We start from the raw sequence: 22,434 nt of genomic DNA, 5'->3' as shown, positions 1-22,434 counted from the left end.
AGAGGGGTGAGCTTCAGTCTCCTTCTTATCAGTGTCTATCAGCGATTTTAAAAGGCAAGAAAAAAAACCCAATACCCAGACTGGTGCTATTGAAGCTGCCAATCACTGCTCCCCACTCTTGGGCTGCGTGTGTAATTTGATGCACTAGTAGCATTTCTGCAAATTACACATCATTCTCCCCACCGAAGCTGCACCTTTGACTGCTGTAATATTTACCTGACCGTGCAAGTAATTTTCAGGCCTCACTTAGTGGGCCGGCGAGGCGTGGAGAGAAGCAGGGAAGGACTCGACTTCAGACAGCAGGCTCCAGAGAAGCTATATGTGGCGAGGGGCGGGGTCCGAACAGTGCAGCCCAGCATGGAGACACGACCTCTCTGTCCTCTTCACAGAGAGAGGGACAGAGGATGGACTTTTGGGGCCTCTCTACTGAGCGTCCTCTAGCTGTTGTTTACATGCCTCCGATGACGGGGAGCTCAGCACCCACTGCACATACACCATTCCATCTCTGAGTGCCTCTGAGAGTTGGAAAGTGCGTCTTGACATTGATGGAATCTGTCTCCTGAGTACGTCAACCCAGTGACTCTCTTTCTGCTTCATGAGTGACATAGAATCAGGCAAGCACTGGCTCAGTGAGTCACTGCGATGGAAGAGGAGGGCCTCCTGAGATGCTGGCAGGTGAGGACGTGAAGAGAGGCCGCTGTGGCCACACTCCCAGGGTCTGAGTGACAGGTCGGGCAGTACAGCTGCTTTTCCAGCCTAAGCTCCTAGCCCACTTCTACCACTGCCTTGCTGCACGACCTTGGGCTGGTCACTTCACCTCTGGAGGCCTCAGTTTTCCCATCTGCAAGGTGGGAATAATAAGGGACCTATTTACTAGGTACTGGAGGATCTGGTGAGCAAGTGACACGGGCACTTAGCAGGGTGCCTGGCCCCAAGGAAGCTCGTGGGACGTGGCGTCTCTCAGTCCTTGTCATTACTGCTGCCATGTCACTGTGACCTTGATGCTGCTTGGTCCATGGCCCGTGTGACCAAGCCAGTTGCGTCTTGCATTTTGTGGTGTTGGAATGCTCAATTGGAAATAAATTGGATCCCTCGCCAGGGGCCTGGCTGCCTGGAATGGGGGAGGGGTGTCTCCAGCCTCTGAGTCTTGCCAATGGGCAACATGGGCATTTTAATCCCAAGCTACCTGAGGTCTGAAGCTCCTCTAGAACCTTCTCTACTTGGCCTTCAAACCCCTCAGATGACAGGAACGTGCAGGAGGGAAAAACGAACCCACAATAGGAGTGGCTCAGGGGCCCAGCCTCTGTCTACTTCATGCTCAAATGGCAATGGCTATGTGCTTCATGCTCAAGGAGCCTCTGGCCAGGTCTCCCTGTGCCCCAGCCCTGCAGTCCCTCCTCCACCAGCAGCCAGGAAGATCTTTCAAATTTGTAAATCAGGTCAGATTACCCAACCACTGCAGCAGGAAAGCGATTCAACCTCCCCTTGCCAGCTTGTAAGATCTTACGTGATCTGGCCTCAGGTAGCTCTCTAAACTGAGAGTCCACCCCTCTCCATCTTAGTCACCCCATTTCACCCTCTAGTTGCCTTTCCCTTCCCTCATGGGACAAGCTTGATCTATCTCAGGGCCTTTACATGTGCTCTGACCCCTGCGTGGCATTCTCTTCTTCCCGGCCTCTCCAGAGCTGGCTCCCTCTGATCATCTGGCTTTCAGAGCAGCCTCCTCTGGCCTTCCCAGAATCCCCAGGTCACCTTCTAGCCGCTCACACTGTGGCTTGTTTGCTTCGTAGCAACGAGCATCACTCAAAATCATCTTGCTTTTCTGACTTTCTTTCTTTTTTATTAAGCTTATTTATTTTGAGAAACAGAGCATGGGGAAAGGCGCACAAAGAGAGGGAGAGCGAGAGAGAATCCAAGCAGGCTCTGCACTGTCCGCGCAGAGCCGGATACAGGGCCTGAACTCATGAACCATGAGATCATGACGTGAGCCGAGATCAAGTTTCAGATGGTTAACTTACTGAGCCACCCGGTCGCCCCTTGCCCTTTCAGTTCTCTGATGTCTGTGTGCGTGATTGGTGTCTCAGTACAATGCATGCTCCCTGAGATCAGGGGCCACATCTCCTGTAAAGGTGCTTGGCACAGAGTGGTAACTATTGATTATATCATCATTTCTTCCTTGTTTCAACCCTGGGGAAAAGGAAGCAATATCCCCATTTTATAGAAAGAAAGACTGAGGCTCCCAGAAGTTAATGAATGATCTAAGTCTCTCAGTGACTCGATGGTCAAGCTGGGATTTGGACTGAAGATGGTCTGACTCCAAAGCCTACTTCTTTTTTTTTTTTTTCCTTCTTTTTAATCACCCAGCCAGTGAAATCCTTGCTCTCTGGGGATAAGAAAACAAAACACAACCAGATCTATAATGAAAAGCAAATAGGGGTTTTTTTGGATGTAATAACACCAAGTGTTCTTTCAACACCAGGTAAAGATTTTTCTTTTTAATATACTGGGTGATTTTTATTGGACAGTTTCCTTGTAATAAGACCCAACATCAGACTTCAATTTTCTTTCCCTCAGAGGAAATAATCCAGTCCTCCTGCTGACCCAGTGGGGAGAGAGAGCATCTGCACATCCTTCCTTGAGACTGGAAATCATAGGGGCCCGTGTTGCCCTCCCAGTTCCCTTAGGATACCAGTGCCTACGTCCAGCCCCCGGGGATGGTTGAAATGGGCCTGGCCTGAATCCCACCTCTGTCACTAGTCTGTCGCTGTGTGTCTTGGGGCAAGGTGCTCAACCTCTCTGGTTAAGACATCTACTAGGTCCATCTCAGAGATGATCCAGGGGCCCAAGTGGTCCAACTCAAAGGAAAGAGTTATAAGCATTTGGGTATTGGTTCCCTCATGCTGCTAACACGTTATTACGCTGAGATTGGAGACATACAGTATTGAACAAATTGGCAGCAGGCCCGCCCTTCGGCAGGACTCCCGGGTATTTACGGTGACACTCCGTGAAGGCCGCGACCATGGCTCACGATGACGTTCCCCGTGGTTAGCACAGAGCTTGCTTCTTAGCTGGGGCTCAGTAAATAAATATGCTCGGGTGCTGGTGGCAATAGGGGCAGGAGGCTCGCTGAGCAATCCCCGGAGACGGTAGGGAAAGCTCTTGAGCTGAGTCGTAAAGAATGAGCCAGAATCAGACAGGCAGATGAGGGGAGGGGCTCACAATCTAGACCTGCGATGGCCGACAGGCCAAATCCAGCCCATCATCTGTTTCTACAGATAAAGTTTTATTGGAACGTAGTCACATCCGTTCATCTGTAGACTTTCTATGGCTGCCATAGAGCTGATTGGTGGTGGCAGGGACTGTGTAGCCTGAAAGTTCTAGAATACTTCCACATACACAAGATTTGTGGAGTCCTGGTCTAGATAAAGGCATGGGGCCAAGGGAAGCCCCAGAAAACTCTTGGCTTGCTTGGAAGTAGGATTGACTACCTAATTTGCATGGCCTGGAATAAAAGGAAATGTCGAGTCTTTCCCTCAACAATGATTACAAATTTTAAGTTTGAAGGAGGCAGCAGAGCATTGAACCGGGCATGAGGCTGTCTAAGACAGTGCGCTGAGTGAGCACATGGACGGCTCGCCGGACGTGGAGCTGGCCCTGGGGGTTAGCAGCCTCTCCTGTGGGAAACCGGAAGACCGTCCTGGGAGCAGTTATGGGGAGAAATCTCAACTCAGGGCTCAGAGCCGCTGAGCCCCAAGCGCAGGGGGCAGAGGGCCAGCCTTCCTTGCTCTGCTCCCCTGCGTCCCCCCTTCACAGGGCCTGGCTGTGATGCAAAAGCAGAGAAGGGCCCAGCCCCGTGTCCCCACTGGGCGCAGCTCAGCAACGAGACGTGCGGCAGCCTTGGGAAGACACATGACAGCTTACGGGACTCTCTCTGGCAGTGCTGGTTTTTGTGTGCTCCTCAGGGGTTGTCCGGTAAGGGGAGCGGAGGCGGAAGGGACCCCCTCTACCCGGCTGGGAGACGGCCAGACGAGGTGCAGCATCTAACGGAAAACCCCAGGGAGGCAGCCACTCAGGCTCCGCCTGCTGGATCCCTAGACTGACAGTCATGCCGTCCGTGCCTCTGTGGACGTCTTCCCTGCCTCGCCTTACCTTTCTCTGTCCTTCCTGTGCCCGGAGGCCCACCTGGACCGCTGGCCTCACTAGGCTTCCTTGCCTGCTGGCTTCCAGTTGCTCGTGGCCAGCGGGAGGAACGTTAAGGAGACGGGTGGGCGGGGCTCGCCTTGCTCAGCTCTTCTCTGCCAGATCCGTGTCCCTCCGCCTAAGCTCTTGTTGGGGGGCACCCCTCTTCAGCTGCTGTTCTCTGCGCCTTAGAAAAGCAGTATCTCCCACTGGCCCCTGCCCATGGACCGCCCAGGCCTTGTTAGGAGCCCCTGGTCCTGCCTGCATCTCTGTAAGAAACCTGCTCATGGACTCCACCACGCGCCCTTTGTGCTTGGCCATCATTTCCTGCCGGCCCCTGCCTGGCCCCAGCTCTCCCGCCCCAACCCAATGTGGCTCCCGTCAAATGGAGGCTTTCACGCCCAGACGGACCCTGCACAGGCTCCCTGAGCAGCTGGGCGCTGACACCGCGCTCCCCCTCGACGGGGACTGAACAGGCAGCTCTGGTCATCACCACATACAAACCATCCCAAGACAGCGGTGTAGGACACACGCCGTTTATTAGGCATGGTTATGCAGGCCGGGAATCCGATCAGGGCTCTGCTGGGCAGTCCACTGCGGTCACTGCGGAGGACTCAGGGGGTAGCTGGTAGGGTCTGGAAGGGTCAAGGTGGCTTCACGTGTGTGCGGCACGTGGGCCATGGCTAGAAGGCTGGGCTCCGCCAGGTCCCCTCCCTCTCCACGTGCCCTGTGCCAGCCCACAGTCAGAGACAGGAAGTGGATGCTGCCAGCCTCCTGAGGCACAGGTGTGGAAACTGGCACACTTAGGCCACTTTTGCATATTTCCCCAGGGCAAAGGACATGCCCAGTTACTTTTCTTAAAATTTTTTTTAACATTTATTTATTTTTGAGAGACAGAGACAGACAGATCATGAGCACGAGAGGGACAAAGAGAGAGGGACCCACAGAATCGGAAGCAGGCTCCAGGCTCTGAGCTGTCAGCACAGAGCCTGACACGGGGCTTGAACTCACATATTATGAGATCATGACCTGAGCCAAAGTCGGACACTTAACCGACTGAGCCACCCAGGCGCCCTAGGATGTGCCCGATTTCAAAGGGAGGGAGCCCAGACCCCTGTCTCTCAAAGTGGGGGTGTACCCCCCTCCTGGGATGATCATCACCTTTTTTTGCTGAGAGTTAGACTCACAAAGTCATTGTCTGGGGCCAAATTCACCCTGTCAAGTGCATCAGTGTGAGACACACAATTCTTGTTTTTTTCGTGACTTGGGGCTGTATTGCCTCCCCATCTCAACGCTAGCTCCCCCTTCCCGCTGTCTTCCGGAGGCTCCCACTGCCTGGCCTCTGGGGCCCTTAACTGCGTGGTCCTGGATTAGCAGGCAGGGGGACACGTTTACACCGACGGGCTCATACGCTGGGACATGGGGGGACACGTTTGCACTGACAGGCTCACACACTGGGACACAGACAGGCCCACGTGGTCAAGGCTTTCACACAACTCAGCTTCCCAGCCTCATCTCTAGAAGGGAGTGTTGGGCCAGCACGTGGGGACACCACATCTCCCCACGATGGGGCCAGCATGGCGTTGGGAAAGAGCCTGTGTCCTTGTCCCTGCACTGCCTGTGTGACCTTGAGCAGACCACCCGGCCTCCTGCAGGACAAAGGAGAGAGCGTGGCTTAGAGCCACCCCGAATCTGGATGGGTCTCAGATGGGTCACTTCATCACTCTGGCCTCAGTCGCCTCCTCTGAAAACTGGGCCCACAGTGAGCACCCCCACAGAGCTGTGGAGAGGAAGGCACAGTGTCACAGTGACATGCGCAGAGCACTGGGTCCCGTTCATCCTGATGTTCTGTGCCTGCTCGGAGCCTTCAGAGCCCAAGACCCTGCCCAGGGTCACTGGCACATAGTAGGTTCTCGGGGGGGGGGGTGCTGACACATAGTAGGTTCTCAGGAAACGCTTGTTGAGTCAAACTGACTCCTTGGCCAAGAAAGCAGTAACAGGTGAAATAAACACATATGTCCATTAAAAATCCACGTATGAGGAGGCTCATGGCAGCTGTGTGCGTGGGAGAGCCAGGCTGGAAACTGCAGGGGTCTGTTACAAGAGTCCACAAGTGGGGTGTCCTCTCCCAGCAGAACACCTGCCATCCATGGGAATGGACTGTGAGTGCACCTGGTGACATGAGCGGATCTCAGAAATAACACTGGGAGCCTAGAGCTTTCGCTAAAAATGGAGTGTGTACAATCCAGGTCTATGAAATACTCCAACAGGAGTAAAATGGTGTGAGAAAACTTGGAATAACAGTTGCTTTCTGGCAGCAAGGATTGACTGGGCAGGGGAGAAGGAACCTTCTGGAATGATGGTGATGATCCACATCATCAGAGGGGTCTGAGTTACATAGACGTATGTGCTTATCACTGAGATCCGTGCATTTCGTCGAACGCAAGTTCAAAAGAGAGAACTGGAAAAACTCCCGAACTCTAGCGACATGTGTGCTAAAGCACTGAGGGGCAGGCAGGTGGATGGGGGGGGGGGATGAGGAGAAGGAGCCACGTGTGATAAGGTGGCCAGATGGCCGTCACACAAGCTAGAGAGCAGGTGTATGGATGTTGGTTTGAAAATTCTTCATGATTTTCCGTATGTTTGAAAATGTTCACAATCAAACATTGGAGTGAATAAAACATGAAGCTAGAGGACCAAGCCAGGAACATGGGGCACCAGTGATTTCCGTAAGGTCACTCAGTCTTTTGCAAACATTAAGACTGGTTTTTAGGGCGCCTGGGTGGCTCAGTCGTTTAAGCATCCGACTCTCAGTTTTGGTTCCGGTCATGATCTCACGGTTTGTGGGATCGAGCCCCCACGTCAGGCTCTGCGCTGACAGCTTGGAACCTGCTTAGGATTCTCTCTCTCCCTCTCTGCCCCCCCCCCACATTTTGCATGGGCATTCTCTGTCTCTCTCTCTCTCCCTAAATAAACAAATACACCTAAAAAAAAAAAAAGACTGGCTCTTCACGAACGCGAAAATCAGGTGTGCGCCAGCAAACCCATTCACCTCCCTGAGACTCTGTACCCCCATCTGTCAACTCCAGGCAGCTCTGTCCGGAGGGGTGCCGGAGGGACTAGATCCTTGAACAAACAGGACTTCACAGGGAGCTGGTGGAAAAAGCAGCCCGACTCTTCCCAAGCAGGCCTGACCCTGCCGCCTCCTTGGAAAGGCAGTTCCAATGTGGCCTCCAGAAACGGGCCTCCCCAGCTGCCTAATCTGCCGTGGCCCCCACCCATTCCAGCCGTCACTCTCCCTGCATTGCCTGCATGACACGTGTCCCAATCTGTCCCCTCCCACTGGAGTGTGGATTCCAGCAGAAGAGGGACTTCGTGCTGTTCATGGCCTCATCCCCTACACCTAACACAGCCTCCGGCACATAGTGGGAACACAGCGCTTCTTTGCTAAAGGAAGGAGTAAAGGAACATCACTAGGTCAGCTCTGGGCTGACCGCTCAAGGGCAGAATTCTGCCACCCAGAATTTGGCTGCCGCCAGCACCACCTGCAGGGGATGGCAGGAGGCGAGCTTAGAGACCAGCCGTCTCTACCCCATTTCACAGATGAGGAACCGAGGCCCAGAGAGAGAATGCAAATCTCCCGGCATGCACTGCCTGTGAGTGGCTGAGCAGAGACGGGGTCCAGGCCTCTCTAGCAGGCCGTGGGGGTGACAGGGCTGCTGCAGACGGACAGGACAGGCTCCGCCCACAAGTCCATGCGCTAATTACAGCGGGCAGCCTGTGCCAGCCTAGCAATGTTCACTGGCGCGCTCCGCCCTCGGTCAGCAGGTGGCAGGCTGGCACGGGCAGCTGATGGGCCACGTCCCCGGGTCTGCCAGCGGCTGACGGTGCTGACACAGGCCGGATTGTCGGCAGTGCCTGCAGAGCATGGAGGGCCGGGCAGCTTGGCATGGCAAGGGCCCTCCCTGAGGACTGGCAGCCCTCCTGACTGCCATGGTGGGTCAGACAATCACAAGCTGGCATCTGTCCCCATGCTCAGCCCACAGGTGTGCTCGCTGATGGGCAGCCCCAAGGTGGGGTGGGGCATGGGCACTGAGCACTGAGCGTGGCCACTGAGGGATGTCACAGGGGGTGTCACAGGCTGGGGATTGGGGCTGGTGCCTCCCACACAAGGGCACAGACACTGGGGGCAGACAGGACTCAGCCGTGCCCCCACCCTGACCCACACCCGCCCCACTGGCTGTGGGACCCGAAAAAACCTAGTGGTAACTCTGAAAAGGGGCCCGGGGGAAATGGTCTCTTGTCTTTGCGCCGAAGGCCTCTTCCCAAGTCCAGACCTCCTTGTCCCTGGATCTGTCGTCCACCCTGCAGCCAGAGGGGCTTTCTGACCCTGATGGGAACTGCTCCTCCACTGCCTAAAGCCTTCAATGGCTCCCTATTTCCCTCCCACAAAATCATAGCAAGAACAAGATCTAGATGTACTACCTATCGTGCTGAGCATTTTACAGCTAAATAAGCTAATGCATAATTACCCATTTCCTGGACACTAGACGCTTCTCATGCACTTCACCTGGAAGAACCCATCCTGCGGCCACCAGCAGGATGGTGCCACCATTTGTCTTCATTTTGTAAAGAGAAAATTGAGGCAAGGAGACGTGAAATGACTTGGATGAGATTCAGACCCTGGGGCCTGACTGGCGAACCCAGAGTCCATGTGTATGAGACACGACCCTCTACAATCCTGCTCCCTGCCCCAGGCTCCGAGTCCCTGCACCCCAACCACACCCCACAGATCCCACGCCACACCCTCGGTCCCTCTTGCCTCCTCTGATGCTCTTGCCTGGCCGTCTCCAGGGCGCACCGGCTGCTGGTGTTTTCTCCCCGAGACATCCCTGCCCTGCTCCTGGAGGGCCAGGACCATGTCTGATGCCACCCTCTGGCCACAGGCTCATCCCCCAGGAAGCACTGAATGAACCAACAAGGAAATAAACAGATGAGTGAGGAGCTGAGGTCACTGGAGCTGGAGGAATGAACACTGATGGCACATAGTGAGGAGTGACCCCCAGGGAGAGAGCAATGGGGAAACGTCCCTCTTTCTTCTTCCGTCCCTGAGCATCCCCAGGGCTGTACTGCTGGAGCCCATCCCCAGTGCTGGGGCTCACTGTCAGGAGGCAGCAGGGAGCGGGATGTGACACCGCTGTTGACAAGAGTGTCCTGGGGCCACAGCTGCACGGCCCGCAGCAGGGACGCATGGTTTCCCGGGTCTGGACTATGAGCATCAGAGGGTGTGCAGTGCAAAGAGGAAGTTCTTCATAGCCAAGGACCTGGTCTGCTCCGCCCCAGCCTGGTCCCCTCCTCCCTGGGTGACCCCAGGCATGTCCTTCTCCTGGCTGGCCCTCAGGTTAGCTTTCTGTAGAGAAAGGGTCCAGATAAGTCAGTCAAGGGTCCCCCCTGCAGCCAGGGTTTCCCAGGACGACAGGGTCTGGTAGTGGACAGCCACCTGCAGAGCCACAGAGAGGCCCTGTTTGGGGGAGGGCACCAAGGCTTAGGGCAGAGTCTCCCTCTTGTCGTCCCCCAGCCCTGTGTCGAGCTGACCCAGCGGGGCTTGTTAAAAAATGCAAAACCCAGACTCTACCCAGGACTCACTGAATCTGAACCTCTGGGTGGGCTTTCAAAGAAATCGATGTCCCACCTGGCCGGCCGATTCTGCTGTGTGGGGAAGTTTGAGCATGTAGCATCTATAAGGGTCCTCCCAGTGTCCCCTGCTTCTTGGCCGCGAGCCCCACAGTGTGGGTTTGGGGGTGCACAGGCGACGAGGAGGGAGGTCTCAGAGCAGCCCGTGTCTGGTGGAGTTTGAAGGGCCCGGGTGCTGGGGTCTGACCTGTGGTTTCGCACCTGACTGGCGGGGCTGGGAGACTGCACCGGGCCCGGACTGGCATTGCTCAGAAGCACGCGGGCTGAGGGCGCCTGGGGGGCTCCGTCGGTTAAGTGTCCGACTTTGGTTCAGGTCATGATCTCGAAGTTCGTGGGTTCGAGCCCCGCATCGGGCTCTGTGCTGACAGCTCAGAGCCTGGAACCTGCCTCGGATTCAGTGTCCCCCTCTCTCTGCCCCTCCCCTGCCTGTGTTCTGTCTCTCTCTCTCTCTTAAAAATAAACAAACATTTAAAAAAATTAAAAATAAAGAAATGTGCAGGCCGTGCACGCATGGCCTCACTGACACCCTCCGCCCCATGGCCCAGGGCAGGGAGTAGGGTGTGTGAACTCTTAGGCTGCGGATCCAGGCATCATTCCCGCACACACAACTGCACACCACTGTGAACACACACACTGAGACACAGCCCTGAGCATGCACACACACAGTCACTCTTACACACCCACAGACCCTCACATTTTTGCACACAGGACACACGACATGCACGCACATGCACCCATCCTTACATGCTACCCCAAAGCACACAGATTTGCACACGCCTGCTGACACCCACCCACGCACACACATGGACACACCCACACCCCCGGCCACAGGTTTTCTCATTTGCACAGGGGCTCACCCTCGTGAGCTGGCCTCCGGCGGCTCCGGGGGTCCCATGCGACCCTGTGCTCAGGCCGGTTGCACACGCACATCCTCACACTTGCCTGAGCACCTGCCCACGTGCCTGGGGCCCACAAAGCCAGCAGACGCTCTCCTGCCTGCCATTCTCAGCGGCCCCCCGGGCCCCTCGCCCACCCCAATCCCCATCCCTGAGCTGCTGTCTGCCATCGCACAGTAACCAGATGAGACAGAGCAATTTATGACACCAGCTGTCTCTGTCAAAACCGGATCTGCCACACACACGGGGGAAGCCAATTACCCTGAGCCCGGCCCTGCCGGAGGCCTGAACTCATGAGGGAGATGGAGCAGGGGTAGAATCAGGCCATCCAGGGAGGTAGGGGGCACCTGGCTCGAGGATGTCCTTGGGAATCCAGCACTTTCCTCCCCCAGACCCTGGGCAGGCTGCCCTCTCCTCTCTGGGGTGGCTCCTCTGGCCCAGCCCTCGGGCCCAGGAGCTACAAGAGCAGACTCAACGTGGAGAGCAGGTGGGCAGGGGTCTAGGGGAAGACGGCCCCAGGTTGCCATGGTGACAATGAAACCAGGAGCCCCTGTGCAGGGCCGTGGAGAAGCTGCCTTACTCGCCCCTCTGCCTCTTACCTTCTTTTCTTCCCTCCTCCCTGAGCAGATGGCCCCTTGCCCTGCACCCCTGCCCAACTTTCCCTCTGCCTAGATGCCCCCTCCCTTCCACGCCCTCTACCCAACCCTTCGTCCAACTCTGCTGCCTGGACCACTTCCTATCTGGACCTTGGAGTCAGACCCAGGTTTGAGCCTCCGCTCCTCCGCTTGCCAGCTGGGCAGCCTGGGCAAGTGGCAGCCCTTCCCTGGGACCCCATTTCTGCGCCTGTAAAAACGGCGTCTGTTTCTATAAACATATTGACGGTGTGTCCCTCTCGCGCTAGCCTCCGCTCTGGGAGCTGGGGTACAGCGCCGATCGAAATGAAGCCCCAGCCTCCTGCGTTCCCGTTCTGCTGGTGCAGGGGCAAGAAAACACTGGCTGCAGGCATTTACGTGAGGCCGTCGCGTTTCTTCCCTGTTGCACGTGCTGTGTTTGCAGCTGTGCCCCCGCATCGGCGCAGCTCACGGAGGAGCTCCGTCCATGAAGGGATGCGCTGGGGTTGGCTTGATCTAAGCAAGCCCGTGAGGAACGCTAGCGGATCCGCTGCGCTTGCACGTGGGGCCGAGTAAGGAGGGACAGTTTCACGGCAGAAGTTTCTAGGATGCTCATCGCCTACCACCGTACGAAGAAAAAAGCAGTAAATTCACATTCTATGAGAAGCGTTCACATACGTTCCCACCTCTGAGTATTTCTAACAACTCTGGGGGTCAGTTGCTGTCTTCTGTTTTACAGATGAGGAAACCGAGGCTCAGGGCCAGGCAGGGACAGCGACCACAGCAGACCTGAGACCCGAGGAGGCTCATGCTGGCCACCTGCGCTCTCCAACTAAATGCCCCCGTTTCCCCCAACAAGAACCCTTCGGGGCCAGCATGACCCTTTGAACCCATCGGACAGCAAGGGCGCTGCCTGTAAGCTGCCTGGGCTGGGATTCGAATCCGGGTCGCCCGACTCGAGACCCCAGGCTCTGACCCTCTTCCATGTCTAATTGGTTCATTAAAACCTTCCTCGAAGCACCCCCTTCCCACCCTCCGCCGCCTCACTGCCCAGCCACAGAGACCTCAGCTGCTCCATTTCCAGGCGAGCAAATTCCTTCCCGGCTGGAGAGGAGCAGGGATAATGCAGGCAGGCAATTTAAACAGCTCCGGCAAAATACACCAGCAGTTTTCACTCTCTGCACTATTACACTTTCCAGCCGCGGCGGGATTGGCCCGTAAGTGGGATATCAAGTTTATTACAGCTATTTCCAACCTGTAATTGGTTTTGTGGAACACAAAGAGAAGGAGGTGGGGGGGTGATTTTTTTTTTCCCCTTTCTTTTTTTTTTTTTTCCTTCCTCTCTTCCGGATGGTGGCACCCAGGGACGCTGGTGAGAGGTAAAGTTGAAGGCATCAGTTTCTCAGATGAAAAATCCCCACCAGCCGGCCGTGTTACTGGCTAGGACTAAGTCTGTCTGCCACTCTTTGGTGGCTTCACTTGAAAATCAACCCAGGCCGGCTGAAGCCAGATTTGCTGGTGAGGGGACAGCTGGGGCCTCGGGACAAGTTCTGCTGCCTCGGGGCCCATGGGCAGCTGCTGAGCCCTGGTGGGCAAGGCTAGAGCAGGAGTGGCTGTGGTCTCCAGGATGGGCTGTTCTAGAATCAGAGCATTTGGGCATTCAGAGTAGCAAATCTCCCCATGGAGCACTGAGGGAAACTGAGGCCCAGAGAGGGGAGCAGGGCAGAGCTAGCCTGTGGGAGACGGAACCCAGGTCTCTGCTTCCTACGTCTCTTCTGTGCAGCGCAGCTGATCACTCTGGGGAATCATGACTGAGACGCTGTAAGGGTGGGGGGAAGCCATTTATTCTTGAGGACCTACTATGTGCCTGCTGCCTTTGCCCGGAGCCTACCGGTCCTGACCAACCTCCCCACTGTGGACCCACGTAAAAACAAATAATAGCTAACATGCATGGATTCCTTTCTCTTACGATCACCCGAGTTAACGTCTGCAGACCATGCCCGGCACACGCAAGCACCTCGTGGATGCCAGCGGTTACTATTTCTACCCCGTCTCTACCACCAAGTGCTGAGCGAGCCTCTGGGTGCTCGGTGCACACAGCCACCTGTGCCGCATCCTCATGCAAGTGCCCTGCAGGGAGGTGCAAGCGATCCCATTTTGCAGATGAGGAGATGGAGGCCCAGGGACCTCTCCAAGGTCACAAAGCTGTAAGCCACAAGTGGCAGGGCTGGAGCCTGTCGAGAGCTGTGTGACCCCAGACCTTCTGCACCTGCCATCACACCAGGCGTCCCCCATCCCCAACCTCAGAATGGATCCCCCACTTGTCTCTTTTCCACTAGTTTGTGCTGAGGGCCCACCGCCTCCCGCCCTTGTGCGCTGGGCCCTTCACCTGCCTCTCTCTTGGATGCGGTTTCTTTATCTGCAAGATACAGGCAATGGCCTTCGTGTCCCAGGCAGGTCATGCTGGGCATGCACTGTGTGTCGGGCCCCGTGCCAGGCACTGGGAGACCATTTCCAAGGATCTGAACGACACAGCTGACGGAGGCTCGCATACACTGTCAGGCCAGTGCGTGCCCATTCGGACTCGAATGCCTTTGCGGAAGTGTGTGCAGAGCCTCACCTCTTGGGTCCAGGTGTGCTCTTGGCATCAGGAGGGCACTTCCCTGTAGCAGGTGCACATCTGAGAAACTACAGCTCAGGCTCCTGGCGATCTCTCTTGGGTCACTGCCCGTGAATGGTCTGAGGCCACCACCCGGCTGGACCAGCCGGCTCCCTCCAGGCAGCCGTGGTCAGAGTGCGGTGTGAACAGAGTATCCTGTCCTGGGGCAAGTCTACACTGCAGAGTAGCAAGAGCGTGTTCCTTGTTCTCCATGGGACCCCAGTGCCTGGCGTGTGTAAGGACTCAACTCCATCCATCCATCCATTCATTCATTCAACAAATATTTATTGAGGGAGTGCCATGTGCCGGGCTCTGGGGACAGAACAATGAACAGGACAGATAAAGACCTTGCCCTCCTAGAGTTATGGTCTAGGAGTAGCTCACATTCAAAGACCTATTTATTGATTCAATAAAAATCTGTTGCAGGAGTGAATGGACGCACAGCACGTCATCCTCCAGGGAGGGAACACACTCACGTCCCTGGGGCCTTGGCTTTCTGGGATGGCACCTTGTCTGCTCCCACCAGCCTAGTGGTCCTCTGCCCGCCATGATCTCATGGTACCAGGCCACCTCGGCACCAGAGGAGCGTCTCTGAGCCCCTGAGACCGGCCTGCCGCCAGGCCCTTGCTCAGAGCATCCTTCGACTCCTCTCTGGGCTGACCTAATGCTGTTAACAGGTCTCTGGGCCCTGGCTCTATGCTCCCTCTCACCTGCCCTCCAGGTCTCCAGGCTTTGCTTGCCAGGCGGGCCCCCTAAAATCATTTACTGACCTGCTACATCCTCTGACTTCCCAGCAGGAACTAACCTGCCCTGCAGGCCTGGCCCTGGATGGTGGGCAGGGACCCAGGAGAAAGGTTGAGCCAGGAAATTGTTAGCATGTGTAAAAATAACTGTACTGAGTGCTTCCCACCCCCCAGGTGCTGCTCCAAACGGTTCTCATTTAATTCTCATAAGAGGAATAGGGGGCAGGGGGGTGTAGGTTGCATTATCCCATTTTACAGATTAGGAAGCTGAGGCTTAGAGAGATGACGTGCACCAGAAATCAAGATTTCGACTGGGGGTGGAGGAAATCAGCCTTGCTTCTTGCTCAAAAGCCTCCCACAGGCAGGGAGCACCAGCCTGGGACTAAGCACTCTTTGAAGAGGCCCGCCTCCACCTGGAGGCCTTCTGTGATCACCCCTCCTCCCAAAAGCAGCTTTGGCTCCCCTGTGGACGTCAGATCGCACTTGGCAAATATCTTTGCTACCAGCCTCGCTCTCCCTGGCTCCGCTCTCCCAGGCCCTTGTGGGCTGTGTGTTCCCCCCCCAGACTGGTTGCGGCCACATCTGAAATGTGGTTTGTCCTCTCCCGCGGGGCCTGCAGCGCCTGGAAGTCTTAGGCTTGGTGCATGTTTTCAGAATTAAAGAGAAGGTGTCCCTGACCACACCAGCTACCCACCCACGGCCTGTGACAAGCCCTCTCTGCCTCCCAGCCTCGTGTCAGGGGCTGCGGTCACCAAGAACCACAGACTGTCCCCCTTGCAGATAGCCACTGGCCCACTGGCCTGGGACCCAAGGGTGTGCTCCAAGGCGATCCTTTCCCTGAGCCTGCAGGAGGGCGGGCAGCCAGCCGCAAGGATGTCACACAGCTGCATCTCCCAAGCCTCAGGCTCCAGAGCCCGAGGCTGCTCTAACAGGAAACAGTTATTTACTCCTAGGCTGACAGGGAGGCCCCAGACTCGGCCCCAGAAAAAAAGATGTAAATAAAACCAAAGGAAAACTAGGTGCGTCCTTGAAACTCCCCTGTCCCTCGGCTGGAAACAGTGATTTACGACTCAGATAATGCTCCTGTGCTTTATCTGGGGGCGGGGGGGGTGTGGGTATGTGTGGACGGGTGGGGTGCAGGTGTATTTTCCTAGTAATAAAACCCTCAGTCCTGGCGAATAAATTTGTGGAGACAGTTTTACTGACAGATTTTTTTCCTCCTTTGTATAATAAAAAAAATGGAGTGAAATTTGAGATTGGGGCGATAGGGGCTGCCGCATTTTAGGAGGAGATAAAAGCCGTGCCTGAAGGAGGCAAGGCTGCAAGTCAAATGGGCAGGACGCCTTCCACTTTTACGACTTGGGGAGAAAATTCCTCAAACCTCAGCTGGGCTCCGGGCATCCTCCTGCTGACAGCTGAGGGCCGGCAGGGGGACTGGGAGAGGCTGGCTTGCTCTCAGTCCCTGGGGGGCCCTGCCAGTGGGGGGCGTGTCCTCCCCCCACCCCATGGAAGCCAGCTAATTCTCTTTTCCTCTCCAAGCCACAGTTTCTTCATCTGCAAAACGGGCCAGCTGTTGTCTCTGCCGCTAGCTCCGCAGGGACCCTGTGTGTTGGCACAAAGCAATGGACTTAAGGCACATTTCTCAGAGGGGGCCAGATCATTCTTTTGGGGTCTTCCTGCGCATTGGGGACTGATTACAGTACCTCCACTCTCTGCCCCTAGATGCCAGTACCTAACTAGCCCCCCCCTGGGGTTGTGACAACCCCGGGCCCACTGTCCCCTGGGGGGTGGGCAAAATCGTACCCTCCTCCCAGCCCTGAGGGTCCTGGTTTGCAGGCTCTCTGCTCCTCCCTCATCCTCCAGTCTCAGTCATCCCTCCCTGGGAAGCTGGGCCCAGCGTGGCAGGGGGGTGGCTGGGAGCACACAGCCCCAGGGGGGGAAATAAGTGAAAAGTATGAGCTGAAGATAAACCTAGAGGAGAGTTCGAGAGACGTGAGCTTAGCCAGGGGTTAAGCAGAAATCCTTCAGTGGGAAGTCCCACCGCTGATCCCGAACGCCCAGGGTTCCCAAAGCTTTTCGTCATTCTGACCCTGCCTGTGGGGCTCCCTGGGGGCCCCAGGGACCGTTAGGGGCCTCCTGACTCCTCATGAGCTTGCAGACTATGGCAGGAATGGATGGGAATAACAGGCACTGATGTGCCTCGCACACAGCTGGTGCTCAATAAATGCTAGCTGGCTTGCCTTGAACCTGTGTCCCCTAAGCCAGTAACACCACCACCTGGGCCAGAGACAGACATGCTCTGAGCCAGTTGTGCCCGGGGATGGTGGGGCCTGGGCTCCCAGGAAGGTGACAGATCCAAGCGGGCCTTTCAGGGTCCCCCCAGCCCAGCCGCCTGGAGAAAGAAAGCCCTCCCGGCCGCCCCCCTGCCTCCAAGCACGCAGAGCTGCAGGGAGTTCATTCCACTTCTCCAGGCCCAGGCATGAGGCCTCCCTGGTCGCAGGCTGTTAGCGCGGAGCCCAGCTGAGCAGCGAGAGGCTGCAAGCTCCAGTCTATAATAGAGTTGCTGACGCAGGCGGAAAACTGTAGGGAAAACTGCAGCCGAGTAAACAGATAAATAATTGAAACAGTGACAACACGCACCTTGCTGTTTGGTGGAGTAACACTTTCATTAGCTGCCGGCGGCACAGGGCGGGGGAGCAGTGGGCGGCCAGCCGGGAGCGCCGGACGCTTGGGTCCGACGCTCCATCAGCCACAAGAAGCTGGGCGCCGGCACAGCCTTTGATTCCCAGCACAGGCTTTCTACACCCCTGAGGTCCCCTGACTTCTCTGGGCCTCTGTGTTCTTGGCGGGGTCGGGGCCTTGTGGCCTGCTTCCTGTCCTGAAGGGGCAGCTGGGGGAGGGTGAGTCCCCACGCTGTCCCCTTCCCTCGGCCCCTGGGTTCTCCCCAGCCTTCTTAAGAGCCCTCTGCCCCCAGACAGTCCCCTTCAGCCATCCTCACCCTGAGGCCTGAAGGAACCTGTAAGTGGGATCCAAGGTGACCTCTGCCACGTTGTCTGCAGGGACAGTTGAGTTCCCGCTCACTGAACACAATCTTCTTTCACTGAGCCTACCTGCTCTTTCCTACCACAGGGCCTTTGCTCTTGCTGTTTCCTCTGCCTACAGAGCTCTCTCACCTTTTGCCAGGCTGCCAGCCTCCTGTTCTTCCTTCAGAAAGCAACTTAGACATCACTTCCTCCAGGAAGCCCCCTGGGACTACCCTACCCCCAGATGGAGGCTGCCTGGACTCCTCTCCATTCTGTGCCTCCCCCTTACCAAATTTACCAGAAATTATCATCAGAGAGGAGAACCAGAGTGCCCCTTTCTGGCGTAGGATCTTGGGAAGTCACTTCACTTGCAGAGCCTCAGTTTGCACATCGGTGGAGTGAGGAGGACCTGGGAGGGTTCTAGGTAGGGATGGCGGTGACATGTCTCCTGGAGGCCTCTCCCAGGGCCCTGGGGTGCTGGGCGTCCTGGCCTCTGCCTGTCCCCGTGTCCCGTTCCGTCTGGAGGGGGGGTGGGGCCGGCCGAGTGCCCCTGTGGCTGCAGCTGTGTTCTCCCGCAGGTGACAGACGGCGGCACCATCAAGCAGAAGATCTTCACCTTCGATGCCATGTTCTCCACCAACTACTCGCACATGGAGAACTACCGCAAGAGAGAGGACCTGGTGTACCAGTCCACCGTGAGGTGAGGTGCGGGGCGGGGCCGCGGGCCGCTTCTCCAGCCCTTTCCCGTCTGCCTGCGACGCTCTTGCGGGGTCTCGGGCTCACCTTCCGTGGGCTTGGGAGGCAGGGCTGGGGCTGTGCTGCAGAGGGGAGCTCAGTGCCTCGAGGGGCGAGCCCAGGGAGGAAGGGGGGGGGACTCTGCCACATGCCGCAGCCCCTGGACATCCCTCCCCTGCCAGCTCCTCCAACAGTCCCGCAAAGTTTGGAAAACCCAGTTTCCAGGTGGGGACCCTGAGGTCCAGAGGGGCCAAGCTACGTGCACAAAGTCCCGCAGCCAGGAGGGACAGAGCTGGGACATGAGCCAGTCCGCCTAGCCCAGAAGCCCGAGCGATAGGCCCTCTGGTTCCCTGCAGACCCCTGCCGGGCAAGGAAAACCCACCCTAGACGACTGGACCCCAGGTCAGCAGGCTGGGGGAGAAAGAGGCCTCGGGGACCGAGATTTGTAATATTCCGACCCCTACCCTCTTCCCAGAAGGGAGCAGATCACGTTCTGTGCCCTGCCATGCTCTCCGTGTGTGGGTGCCCCGGCCCCATGCTCTTTGCGTGCACTTTCTAAAATCCTATTCTATTCCTCTGACCCTTAACGCTCACTTCCCAACACGTCCCTCCCCTTGGTGGCCTGGTAAACTCCTCACCAGTCCTCAGCCCACCTCAAGCGTGCCCTCTTGCACCTTCTTCAGAAGACCCCTCGCTGGAGCAGACCGAAACCGCCCCAAAGCCAGATGGCCACTGGGGCTCTAGGTCCTGCCCCTACACGAGACGGGGCAGGTGAAGGGGGGGGTCTCACTGCATTAATGCAAAAGGGTTTCACACAGGCACTGAACCAGTGTAGTCTTACACACACACACACACACACACACACACGGGTATGTGTTTTCTACATGACACGGGCAAATGCTCTACCCACTGCTCAGGCAGAAAGCAGCGATGGGCAGGCCTGGTGCATGGTGGGTGCACACTGAAATTTACATATTGGCTAGGTGACCCTGGGCGTGCTCCTCGTCCCCTTGATCCTCAGTTTCCCAGTGGGTAAAATAAGAAAATGGAAAGGGAAGGTTGCACAGGGCTCACCCACCTGGCACAGGGAACCTTCCAGGTGATTCTCTGCTGCACACTGTGTAAGCTGGGAGGTGGGTGTGCTCCCCCCCAGGAAGATCTTTCCGGGTCCCTCTCCTCTCCAGGCTTTGTGCCAGGAGCTCAGAACCAGCCAGCCCTTGTTGGGGGAAATCTGGGGAGCACATGGGCGCAAAGGGACGTGGGAGAGGCAGGCCAAAGGCCAATGCCTTTACTGATGTCTGTGATTTCCCCGGTACTTGCTTCCAGAAAGGATCTGGGGCTCCTTAAGATATCAAGGCACACCTAAGACAAGCCAGTCAGGCTTTCTCAGGATGGGAAACTCATTTTGGAGAAGAAAACAGCTATTCTGGGAAGCACAGAATAAGTACATTCAGACATCTTCCCCCCCCACACAGGGTTCCCAGAAACCCACCTCCTCCGCCCCACCGGGGCATGCTGGCCTTGGTCTCTGAGAAGCCCCCACCCCACAGCCTGCCCCATCATCTCCAGCCTCCCCCCTCAGATTCCTAAGCCCAGGAGGAAGCCCAAGACCACCAGGACAGCCCAGACCTCCCTCCCCACAACACAGACCTGCTTCAGGACCGCCTGCTGGGTGACCTTGGATGAGGGCCTTAACCTTTCTCTGTGTCAGTCTCCTCACCTGTAAACAGGCCTATAGGATCAGCTTCATACAATCATTGTGGGGTTTAAGTGAGAGTTTTGTCCCCTGACCTGAGTTTCCAATCCTGGCCCCTCCCCCCACCTTGCGTTAGTATCACTCTGTGCCTGAGTTTCCCCGTCTCTAGAAGGCAATGACAGCAGTAAGCAGCTCACGGCAGCCTTGGGAGGGTCCCCGCATTAATTCACATAAAGTCATTGCACAGTTCCTGTCACTGTTATTGCCCAGAAAAGAAAAAAAACTCACCTCTCCCCAAATCTCATAAAGGCGCCTTATATGCCGTCCACTTCAAATCCTCACGAACAGCCCTGTAAACCAGGCAGGTGTTTCTGGTTTCTCTAGCCTGGGTCTACAGACAGCGTCAGAGCTCAGCGAGGTGTAGGGACTTGCCCCAGGGTTCCCTGCTGCAATGACACAGATTTCCTCGTCCCCTGCGGACACCTGCCCATTTCACACCTGAGGAAACCGGAGCCCAGAGAGGGAGTTGGCTGGCCTGAGGTCACACAGCAGGGCTGGCTTTCGGCCAGTGCCCTTTCCTCCTCCAGCCTTGGTTCCGGTTCCAGCAGTGGCTGGAGGAGGCCGCAGTGGAAGGGAAGAGTTTAATCTGATCACAGCGCGCTGCTGGTGGCCCCAGGGCAGCCAGGCTGTAGGAGGCCGAGTCTCAGGCCACAGGACCCCATCAGGGCTGGCGGGCGGGGCTCCAGGACTCCACATTTACATATAAATGAAGATATTTACAAATTAATGCATCCTGACTAGAGAGAGTCCCAGCTCCACAGCTGTCTGAGACGCTGGTTCTTCAGCTGGGAAAAGTAGGGGGAAGAGGAAGCCCGATTACAGAGAATTGGCCGAGAATCAGCAGATAGCAATTCTCAGGCAGTGGAAAGGGGCCCCCAGGAACTCCCAGAGCACCTCCGCCTGCTGGTGGGGTTCCCGGAGGGACGGACATCCGCTGGGGTGACGGGGCTGCTGCTGTCTGGGGTAGCACCCCGGTTCAGGACCTTGGACAAGTCACTGCCCCTCCCGTTGCCCCAGAGGCCCCATCGATCAAATGTCTATTGAATGAGCCTCAGACTCCCGAACGTCCCAGCTTGGAATTGTATTCCCTGTGAGGATGTTTTAATTGAGCACCTACTAGGAGCCTGGCACACTGGAAGGTGTGTTGGGGGGCCCAGCGGGGAACAAGAAGGAGCCGGCATTAAACCCTCCTGGGGGAAGATGGTAAACAAGGAACATGAGACATAGGGAAGCTGCTCAGCACACATTCCTCGAAGGTGCGAACACACAGTCCTGTGAGGAGGGGCAAGCAGGACGCAGAGCAGGGGAAGGACCCTTGTGCGGGGGTGCCATCCTGTGGGAAGGAGCCATCCTGGCAGGGGCGAGGGCGATGTGGCAGATGTCCACAGCCACCCACACCCTTGACCCCTCGAAGCCGCAGCCCCGCTCAGCTTGCTCACGGGGTGGGGCCGGTGTGCCAGGGAATTAGCATCGGCTGATGGGAGATGTTGGGTGGATCTCCTGGCCCCCTTGCCCCTCGGCTGGGACTACCCAGGCGGGTGTTCGCTGTCCCCTTGAGCTCCCCAGCAGGGCTGAGCCTGAGAGGCCCCCCAGAACAGCCTCCGGAGGTACCTGTGTCCGGGTACACCTGTATCAGCTTCTTCCCTCCCACCCCAGCTTCCTGGACACCTTCGCAAATAAGCCAGTGGCTCCCAAATCCTTGGCCGCAGGGTCTGCTGCTCAGGGGCCACCCTGAGTGGGTGACAGTCCCACCTGCTGGACACCTGCACATCGCCATCCTCACACCTGTCCTCTCACGCCCTGCCTCGGCCCCTGTTCACCCATCCCCCCCAGATCAGAACAGGGGGAGCAGATGGATAGGTCCCCCCTCGAGGGGAAGGCTGTGTGGGCAAAACTCACTAGTCCCTGCAGACCGCGCCCACCCGTGCCCTAACGTCGCTGCACCCCTTGTCCCGTTCTGCATGCTCAGGATGTCCCGAGGAGCACCAAGCAGTCTTCGCTGTCTAGGAAATCTGGATTCAAGGGGTTGAGTGTGCTCCTGCCCCTCCCATACCTCGCCCACCTCCCTTTGCCTGGTCATCTCTTCAGGTCCAGCTTAAACCCCGCCTCCTCCAGGAAGCCGGTCTTGACTGCCCACA

General features: G+C 56.9%; 1 protein-coding gene across 1 annotated transcript in view; it reads left to right on the top strand.

The window, feature by feature from the left end:
• The window catches only part of IGSF21 (immunoglobin superfamily member 21), a gene marked incomplete at its 5' end in the record, with an annotated part of 228,532 nt that overhangs the window by 135,897 nt on the left and 70,201 nt on the right, over positions 1-22,434 (top strand). Inside the window, one exon of the mRNA XM_029945894.1 lies at positions 18,384-18,505. Within this exon, the coding sequence (XP_029801754.1) occupies positions 18,384-18,505 (122 nt within the window). The remainder of the gene's footprint in view (positions 1-18,383; positions 18,506-22,434) is intronic.

The sequence above is a fragment of the Suricata suricatta genome, chromosome 8 (assembly GCF_006229205.1).
Source record: "Suricata suricatta isolate VVHF042 chromosome 8, meerkat_22Aug2017_6uvM2_HiC, whole genome shotgun sequence".
Classification (NCBI taxonomy): Eukaryota; Metazoa; Chordata; class Mammalia; order Carnivora; family Herpestidae; genus Suricata; species Suricata suricatta.
Note: the sequence above shows the minus strand (reverse complement) of the source record. Positions and strands in the feature narration are given on the sequence as shown.